General features: G+C 42.5%; 1 protein-coding gene across 1 annotated transcript in view; it reads left to right on the top strand.

Annotated features, from left to right (window-relative positions):
- Positions 1 to 6,515, top strand: part of LOC147028674 (uncharacterized) — a 13,333-nt gene extending 6,818 nt beyond the window's left edge. Inside the window, exons 2-4 of the mRNA XM_085879330.1 lie at positions 845 to 908; positions 1,128 to 1,259; positions 4,316 to 6,515. Coding sequence (XP_085735456.1) covers positions 1,128 to 1,259; positions 4,316 to 5,356 — 1,173 coding nt within the window. The 5' untranslated portion in view covers positions 845 to 908 and the 3' untranslated portion in view covers positions 5,357 to 6,515. The remainder of the gene's footprint in view (positions 1 to 844; positions 909 to 1,127; positions 1,260 to 4,315) is intronic.
- Positions 6,516 to 10,335: the final 3,820 nt, after the last annotated feature.

Here is a 10,335-nt window from a genome sequence, read left to right as displayed (position 1 = left end):
TATTTTTCCGAGACAGTTAGCACCTTTTCAGCTTTTTGCCTCGGTACAGATCCTTATCTCTCTGTGAGATGATCTTCCTTCCCACTAGAGGAGGGAGGTGTGCTTGCATGCATACTTGTGTGCGGGCTAGTTATGGAACATTTTGCGGTTCAAATTGTCATGATGATCCTGCCAGAAACTGTGCATGTAATGCCACTGAATCATGTTTGAGCAACTTGCTAATAATGCTCTGAGTTAGCAAGTTCTGTTGCTGCTGACACATTTGCATTGCACAGGATTCCTGGGCTGATCAGGTGTGCTGCTGCACATATTCATCCCACGAAAAGCCAGGGTGGTAATTACAAGCTTGTGATGCAGTGCTCGGAAATCCAGACACAGCCAAAGGCTGTTTGGCCCAATAAGCCTGGATCGCATCCCAGCAGCAGCGCTAGTCTTGCCCAAAGCAGAAAATGAAGTTAAAAACTTAGATTACCTTGGGAGTGTATTTATAGAAACCAGACTGTGTATTGTGTATGTCATTCCACAAAGAGCAAATAAGAACCAGACTGTGATGGCAAGGTGAGGTAATTAGGTGGGGGTCATGACAGATAGGGATGTAGACGATTACAATTACCTGCTTACGTTAGTTGAAGAATAAGCAAGAATTGGTGCTTTCATTTATTTTACAAGTTTAAATAACAAACATGCAGATGTCCACAAAAAGATGAGCAAAGTTAACATGACCACCTGGAAATGATCCTGACCATCCTTACTAGCATACCAACCACTGTTTTCGCATTCATCATTCTTCAGTTTACCTGTTTTATTAATCTCTTTACTTTACTCTCCTTGTGCTTGCATCCAGGTGCTGTCCTTGCATCCTTTGGCCCATCATCTACTCCAGCGGACATTACCCATATGATAACAAAGTAATTTGGTGACTCCTGTCTCTGTTCAGTGTTGCTTCTCAATATGTTTTATTAATTGTTTCAATAATTTTTTTAACATTAGTCATCTCAAAAAGATTATTATGTAGAATTTTTGTTTTAAAGTCTTTTTTGTCAGACTTGTCATTCTGTACAAATAATGTAGACCTTGTACTGGGCAAACTTGTAAACTATGACCATTTGCCTTGAACCATATCTCAGATGGAATCCAAAATCTGCTTCGGACCTCGTGGACCTGTTTTCTCTCCTGATCACTCATCCCACATGGGGAGACTTGTATCCACCCTCATTACTTCAGGGATCATTTTGATGACTTTGTGCACCCCCATTCAGGTACCTGATTTTATTGAAAATGTTTCCACTGCACCTATTGCTTTAGCAATACCTTAAAATATTCACAAGACCCTGAGTGATGTACACTGTTCCATCAAAAGTCATGGGACAACCATTACTATTTGGGAGAATTGTCCACATATCATCAGCATACAGTAAAAATAAGGAACAATCTCTTTGCCAAGTTTCAATGCATCATGTGACAGAGGAAGGAGTTAATGGAAAACTTTCCATTGGGGAATGATATTCAAGATTCAGAGTCGGCATGTCCATCAAGATGATTGAAACTGTCCTGATTATCCCTAAATCAGTCGTGGGGAATGTTCTCATGAAGTGGAATACTCGATGCAATAACAACCATGACGATTAATCTGACAGACCATCTCAAGTCAACTCAACAGGGAAGATAAACCGGCAAAGGATTGTTAGATATAACAGGTGTTTCGTGAATTATATGAAGTGACGAAAGGGATTGATGACTTTGGGATGTTAGCAAAACTTCGCTACAGTTTGTTGGGCCTTGCATCCCATAAAATAATGCAGAAACCACATTCCACTCTTTTAGCATTGTGGTCAGTGTATGGCATCTCATAACTTTGTATCCAAAGGCCCACCTACAACCGATCAAAAACTGGTAGCAGATGTTAGATGAAGTGCCTGGCTGTGATTCAGGTACATGGCGGCCGTACAAGATATGAAATACACCATGCTAAGTAAGACGATATATATTGTCAATAAAATTTTTGTCCCATCACTTTTGATGGAATGTTGTCGACCTCTATCCATGTTTTGTTCACATAGTCCTCTTTTTCTCAACAAACATCTTCAAACTTTCAACCCATTCTTCCTACTGTCTATCGAGTTCATTTTCAAGGCTTTGCTTGACGAGTGATCAAAACTGTGCATCTTCTGTTGAAAGAAAGCTTGGCTGATCGAATGCATGTAAAATAGACCTGGTGGGCCTGTTTTGCACTTCCACCTAAGCACGTGATACAATAATTACCAAAAAGTGATGTGATGCAAAGTTTTGGAAGCAGAATCCTTTTTGTGAAGCCGACTCAGTCCAGATAACTAATGTCTCACGACCAGGACTAATCCAAATAAGCCTTCAGCTGTTTGTATTGGTGTAGGCCACACTGTAGCTTTACAAGTATACCTAATAGTCTGTTATCAACAACTCTGCACTGCTCTGCAGAAACTTTACAATGCATGTCGATGCTAAAATTTCTCGGGCCCCTGCCTTATCTGACTTAACAGGTGCTTGTTTTTTTTTTTTTCCATGTTGACAGTTATCCATTGATCCAGCCCTTATTTGGCCTGATTTTGCCAAGAATAAGCTTGTGCAAAAAAAAACATTATTCTTTGTTTGATGTGTGTACAGCGAGTCCAGACTACACCCCGTAGTCTAAATGATTGGGTGGCCTCACATTTTCTTGCATTTGTACCAGTACATAAGTGTGTGCTTCGCAGGCAGGGACCAACAAAGCTTTTCTCAGTTGTGCTTTGCCCAAACTGAGAAAAGCTTTGTTGGTTAAAAAAAAAAATTTAACCATACCTTCCAGATTCGAGTGGCCAACGAAAAAAAGCTGTTTCCTGTTTGCATATAACCCAGGACCCGAAGATAGGTTGTACGTTTTGGTTTTGCTTGGGTATTTGCAAGCATATACTGTACAGGGAAACCTATATGGAGGAGTAGGCTATGAGGCCCATCATATCGGTAAAATATCCTCACCCCATTGACTTTATCACGTTCTTACCATTAACTTCATCTGACTCAACATGCATGTCCTTTTAAAATCTACATGCAGGGGTTTTCGCCAGGGTGCCCACACGTAATATCTTGATGTTTTCAAGAGAGAACGAAATACAGAAGAGACGGCCAGATTTGCGTCCCCATGTGAAGGACAGCAGACTCCCATATGCAGTACCCTCTGCCAGTACTGTATCTGAAATGCAGTCTTTTTTAGTTCGATCCCAACGGGGATCAAACTCAGACAAGACACCTTGATGGTGCAACCCTATCTCTGTCTCTATATATTTCTCATAGCCTTGTGAAAATCCGTGTGACTGTTGCAAACTGCTCCTCTTGGGTGGTGGGCCATGCTAATGACAATGTAAATGTCCTGCGGAGACCTCTCCTTTTATTGAGATTTATTTCATAACTTATTGTTTCGATCATATCAATACAGGACAAGGACTGAACCTGAAAAGGTCGATCATCGTGTCCCTTGTACAAAGTTGTCTCCTTTTTAGCAACCTGCATCTTTGTACATTAAATACATAAAAAATTAAAAAAATTAAAATCTTTGGCTAAAACACTTAAAAGTCAAAATGTCAATCACTCACACTTACCATCCGTAGAATATTCCAATAGTTGAAATGTGATGTGTGGCCATGTTACCCACGCAAAGGTTTATTTTGCGCAATGTTACATACAGGTACCATAAAATATTTTCCGGCCATGTGAGTCTAGATCTGGACTGAACAGCCAGGTTGTAACGCCCCCTGCTGGCAACAAACCAGACCGGCAGCCAATCACAGAACGAACTAGAACCAGATGGGCCAAATGTGACCATATCACCAACCCTGCAGCTGAATGTGTAGCAAATATTATTGGGGGAGGGGAATAGCTGTTTGTTGGCGTCACTGAGCTGTGCATGAGTTTGTCTCATGTGCTCGCCCTGCCACTGTTTCTAAGAGAGCAATCTCGGAGAAAATTACATAGATGATCGAGTTGAAAGGGAGATTGGCATTTGGCAGTCAGAGACCAAACGTTCTTTTGGCAAAGCTTAGCTTCTTTGCAGTTACTGTGATAATAAGATCTATTCTGCTCCTCTTCAAAGGAAGCCTGAGGGAAACAATGATTCATTGCTTGGTTTAATTGTCATGATTTCAGAATTGAGTAAATGTTTTATTGTGTATCTAGTTACAGCTTTTGTTGTGTGTGTGTGTGTGTGTGTGTGTGTGTGTGTGTGTGTGTGTGTGTGTGTGTGTGTGTGTGTGTGTGTGTGTGTGTGTGTGTGTGTGTGTGTGTGTGTGTGTGTGTGTGTGTGCAGGCACAAAGCAATGTATCCATGGTGAATAATTCAAAAAGCATAATCACAACTATGCAATCACCAGGCATTGCAACCACATCCTCAACTTCCAGATCAACTCCAATGCCACGACCTAGCAACACCAAAATGACAACAATTCCTCCCCCTACCACCACTCAAACCTTCACAGATGCAGTTCAATCCACAGCAACAACAATAACCACAACAATCGCCAACTCCACAACTACAATCACAACCATGAAATTGACATCTGCTGAAACTAAAACCACTATTGTGAATGTTGCTACCTCGACTACAAGCCCTCGGTCAACACCATCCCTTGCAGCAGAGAAAATGACGACTCAAATTCCAACAACAATAACACAATCTTCAACAGAACTTGATGTCACAACTGACGCTCCAAGCACTGAGCCAATTACCTTTCCCCAAAAAGATGTGGCTTCCATCCAATCACAAGCTGACACAACAGCAACCACCATGAGAGAGACCTCAATGACAATTTCTCTTCCCACAACAGGCCAACAAACCACTGTGTTCTTGTCTTCTAACCCTTTGACACATCCAACCTCGAAAAGTACAACAGCATCTGAGGATCCTAAAACTATTTCTGTTGGCTTACTTTTGGGATTACCAGTCCTGATAATCATTCTCTTTTTGGTTGCCATTGGTTGCATTGTTGCACGTCGCCGCCATAAAAGATGCGAATTCATTGGTGGAAGAGACACATCTTGGGCAGGAAACGTTCCCGTACAAGAACTTGACGGTCCTGGAACGGATTCTTGTGTGGGAGGTGGTGGTGAACGACCCCCACCCAAACGCATCTCTCTACACTCCTTTAGCACATTCCTGCGACCAAAGGGAAAGAGTGCCTTTCATACGAGCGAAGAAGACTTATCGCTCGTCGATTTGGCTGTGACTTTGCCAACTAATGAGTGGCCTGATGAAGTAGTTATAGAGCCTTGTTCACCCGAAGAAATGGACTCTCTCCCTCCTCCCCCATCTCCGAGTTATGATGAGATAATCGACTCAAGTGAAGTGTGATCGAAGAATCTGACCTGTACTATTGAATTCTCTCAATCTGAACATTGCATTTTTATTATCTTAGGCGAAACGAGTTGGAAAGGTTACGAGGAGGTGGGTATCTTATCCCAAGGCCCTGATACCATTTGTGACCATTTTATTTCCTCTCGGTTTGGGATGTGTATCTATAAATGGCCAAATAATATTTTTCACTGATACCTGACCTCCAATATGTCATCCGAGGCTGAAATCCTTCAACATATTAGAATTCCGCAAGCTGTCATGACAGGACCAGTACCACATGATACCACTGTGAAGAGATGATTGCGGTATTTTTTTTAAAAATTTATTTTGGATTGGGTTACTTGTACTACGTCCTTTACCATCAAACTTGCAGCCTCGTGTTTTGTGATACCTTACTATTACTTTGGGTTTCTTTTATTTTCCGATTTGATGCAGAATGATTGAAAGATGAGGTTTACTGTTTGAGTGCTCATTTGTTGATGAAGGTTGAAATGTCTTTTCACCTTTTGAGGAAATGCAAGCTTGAGTTTGTTCAGAGTGTCTGCTTGTTGATCGTCGCAGAAAGCTACTTTTCAGGGTGTTTGTTGTATTTTTCATTATTTTATTTTAATGGTGATGAGATTGTTTGTTTTTCCATCCGTTTTTTTTTTTCTGGTGCCATAAACCTGCAGTCATTTAAAGCTGAGTAAAATATTTTCAAAGTTTGCTTGTTCATCTGTGGACGGAATGGATGAAGCATTGTTTCTTCAGTCCTTTTGATGGCAGAGGATCCTGCACACTTTCCCACAATGATGCAGTGCAAGTAGTCGGGAGTGAGACTTTGGAATATGACCAGGGTACCTGCACACAACGACCTACTCCTTTTGAAAGATACCATGGGGGTCTTTTGCATCTACCATCCAGGCACTTGCAGATGATGTAGTCAACTTGATCACCCCCCTCCCGAAGGACGGCAATCTGCCATTATGCAACACCCTGCCTGCACAGCAACAGACTGACATGGACACTTTATACCGGTCTGGTTGGAGATCAACCTCAAAATAGACAGTTCAAAGGTGAGTACACAACATATGAGCAACTATCCATAGCTTTGAATTTTTTTTGTGACTGGACCTACTTGAGGATAATTTAATGGTTTAATAAAAGCTTGTTTGGATTTCTGGTCAATGATGCTTGCTTTATTTGGGTCCACTTGTCCAATGTTACAGAGTACACCCGGACCCCGACATAACGCGGGTTCCACGTATTCACGGTTGATAGTATGCGACATGCTCCTACATTTGCGGTTTACATTGCGATTTATTGTTATTTATTTTATTTTTCCCCACGAGCCGCAAGCATAACACAGTTGTAAAATATATCTTTCATGAGCCACGAACATTACTTGCTTACCTACCATACGTGTATTGTAGCTTCGCGGGATAAACAGTTTCGCAGGACGTCTCATTATGTGCACTTTAAACATATGGTACTGTGCGTACTGTATTGCAGCTTCTCGGGATAAACATAGTTTCAAATAAACAAACATTCGATGAGTACAACAAAATTTAAATATGCATTTCAATAAAATGGACATTATCAAAGCTTTTGACTTGCTCTCCTCGGGATAAAACTGCAAGCAGATGAAGAAGAAGCACCAAACTCATTTATAAAGTTACAATGTAATGTCATCAAAGTTGATTGGATGGGATTACCTGATTGGTGGAACCACAGAGCATCATGAATAATGAGTAGGCGGAAATGAACCATCATGAATAATGATTATGCAGAGATGAATCGCCAAAAGTTCATATATATATATATATATATATATATATATATATATATATATATATATATATATATATATATATATATATATATATATATATATATACATATACATACATACACTAGCGATGCCCGTGCACATGCAAGGGATAGCAGTACAACATAGCTGGTAGCAGACGACAGACCGTACACGGGGAATGACAAAAATACGCATTGTGCAAAATGCAAGTGGTACTATGGAACACTAAGACTTCCCAAACATTGTCGGCATGTCCACAAAATTCTACAGCAATTTCATAGGGATCGTGTGACGGCGAGCTGAGTTTTTAGTGTGCAAGCTTGGTATTATATATATATATATATATATATATATATATATATATATATATATATATATATATATATATATATATATATATATATATTGTTGCGGTTCTGCAAAACTGCATGCCTCTAAGGCAATGGCACCCAACATACAGTGATCCTCAGGCAGTTATTTCGTTTGTATTAATGCAGTCAGTCCTTCCCCTCACGTCTAATCGGTTAACGGGACGAAGTGTGCTGCGTGGGTCTTCCAGCTTGGTCTAATTATATCTCTATCTTCTTTTCAATCCTCATTTCATTCCAACCCTTTCCTTTTATCCATGAAACAAATCAAAGCAGGCACTGCACCCAGACAGCCGCCTGTGAAAATCACGATGACAAACCCCACACCTACACTCTACAGGACACGCGTGGCATGCCCTTTCATTCAAATCTGCATCTAATAATTAGATCTGTCTTCTTTTCAACCCTGAATTGCATCCAACCCTTTCCTTCAATCCATGATACAAAGTGAAGCAGGCGCAAATGCACGATAACAGACATGTGTGCAGCCCTGTGATAATCACCACCGCACTGTACGGGACGCAAATGGTGCACATCTTAATTTGGGTCTGTGCGCTGATTTACAACAGCGTCTCACCATCGAACTTGGCTCGCCACCTCGGCCACCAATATCTCCCACAAACAGCGAGGTCATCCCGTGCCTTCTCGCACCTCCGCCTCGATGCAGTCACCACCAAGCAGAGGTGTGCTGCACGGCCCAGACCACTCGGGCCGCGTGGCATGCTCCCGGAACAAGCGCGTTGATCAGCGCCAACCGCAGCTCGCCGGGGGTGCCCGAACAGGCATTCGGGACTGACGTGACCCTCTGCCAGTCGCCGGAACATGGCTCGGGGGTTCGGTGCAAGGGCATTCATGTCACGGTATTTGGTGCAAGGCAATTCCACAGTATGGCCATGTCACGCCGGATGTGGAATGAGACCACTTCCGGCTGTATGAGCCTGGCAGCGCGGGGCCGGGACCCAGCAGGAGCGCACTATTTGGGTGACGATGCATCACTTCAGGTCGTCATCTCACCCGACACTACGGGGCTTATTAAAGGCAGATCGCGAAGCATTTGCACTCTCGATCTCTACATTCGCCTGCTGCTCTGCCTTCCTCACCCGCTGGCGTCCACCCACTCCGCTCGCCTTACTCACCTGCTGACTCCGCCTTACTTGCCTGCTGGCGTCCGCCCAATATGCCACCTTCCTCACCTGCTGGCATCTGCCCACTCCAAACGCATTATTCGCCTTCCGACTCCACCTTCCTCGCCTGTTGGCGTCCGCCCGCCTGCCTTGCCTGTCTGCTCCGCCCACTCTCTGGACCAATGCAGAGCACGCGCTTCCACGAGCCCCGGCACAGTAATTAGCAGGAGACAACGCGCCGACTCTCAAGTTGGGATCGCTCAGCAGAGCGTCCCCCAAAGCGTATAACGCATTTTTCTTGCTTCCACAACTATGGTTTTTAATTCTACAAGTGTTCAGTGGCATTTCTTTCTGAAAAAGAAAGCCTTCGTGAAATTTTCTTTCGAGAAATGATATAATATGTATAATAGATAAATTTATACAATGCAATGATTTTTGCTTAATAAATGAAAATATATATATATATAAATTATTTTATATTTTTAAAATCGTGACCTGGTCCAGGCCATCCCCACATAAGGAGTCGACCGACTTCTTGATACCTTTGTGAGCTTAAATGAGACACATAAACGGATTGAACATCGAGTTGAACGTTATTAGCTCCGCCACCGAAGGTGAAGGTTATGTTTTTACCCCTTTCTGTCTGTTTGCCTGTCTGTCTGTCTGTCTGTGTACAGGATATCTCAAAAAGTTGTGGACGGATCCGGATGAATTATTGTGGACAGTTTCGGTGTGTGTGACAAGGACGAACTGATTCGATTTTGATGAAGATCCAGATCCGGATCCGACAACTAGAATTTAAGTAATTCCTCACCATTGAGAGATCGGTCTAAATACGATATAGATCACGATATCTCAAAAACTTGTGGATGGATTCAGACTAAACTTGGTGGAGAGGTTGGGTGTGTGACGAGGAAGAATTGATTAGATTTTGGTGAAGATCCGAATCCGAATCTGAACACGAGAATTATTGAATTTTGAAAATGATTTTTCACCAGTGAGAGATTGGGCCAAAAACCATGTTGTCCTGTTTCGCATGAAAAAAATGTATTGGGCCCGATGTGTTCTCGTGGATCAGGCATCACGTGGCGGAGGTATGCGCTCTACCGAGTGCCCTTCTAGTTTAATGAATGACATGTTAACCTTTTTTATGTCTAAGTTTAATGAAAGTGGAAAAAAAATTTTTGTTCTTTGAGAATTTTTGTAACAGATCATTGGAGGAGATGAAATGGAGAGAAGAGGAGATGAAACTAATTTCGTTCACACACAAACGTTCACGCACACACACATTGAGATCTGGGAGCGCTCCATTCCATCCATCCATCCATTGGGACCACACTGTGCAGAGTGTCAGTGCTGCCGAAGCAGTCTCCTTGGTAAGTGGGTACAATCCTGGACGGGTCGCCACTCCGACACAGGACACCAGCAAGCTGTTAGGGTTTGGGTTAGGGTTAGGGGGAGATAACAACCAACACGCACACAGAGAGAGCCAATGGGGAAATAAATAACCCAAATGGTCTGATGTGAATAAACAAATATCAAATACTCCATTGAGAAGATGAAGTGCAAGCGACCTAAGTATTCAGGTCCTTCACCTTATTAACACCACCAATTGGGGGGGGGGGGGGCACGGTCGTTCACCTGTGCTGGATCCCTGATCACGTGTGCATCAGAAGCACTTTTTTTTTTTTGGTA

The sequence above is a fragment of the Eptatretus burgeri genome, chromosome 4, assembly GCF_056783735.1.
Source record: "Eptatretus burgeri isolate ZD-2024b chromosome 4, Ebu_testis_v1, whole genome shotgun sequence".
Classification (NCBI taxonomy): Eukaryota; Metazoa; Chordata; class Myxini; order Myxiniformes; family Myxinidae; genus Eptatretus; species Eptatretus burgeri.
This window is presented reverse-complemented; position numbering and strand designations above follow the sequence as displayed.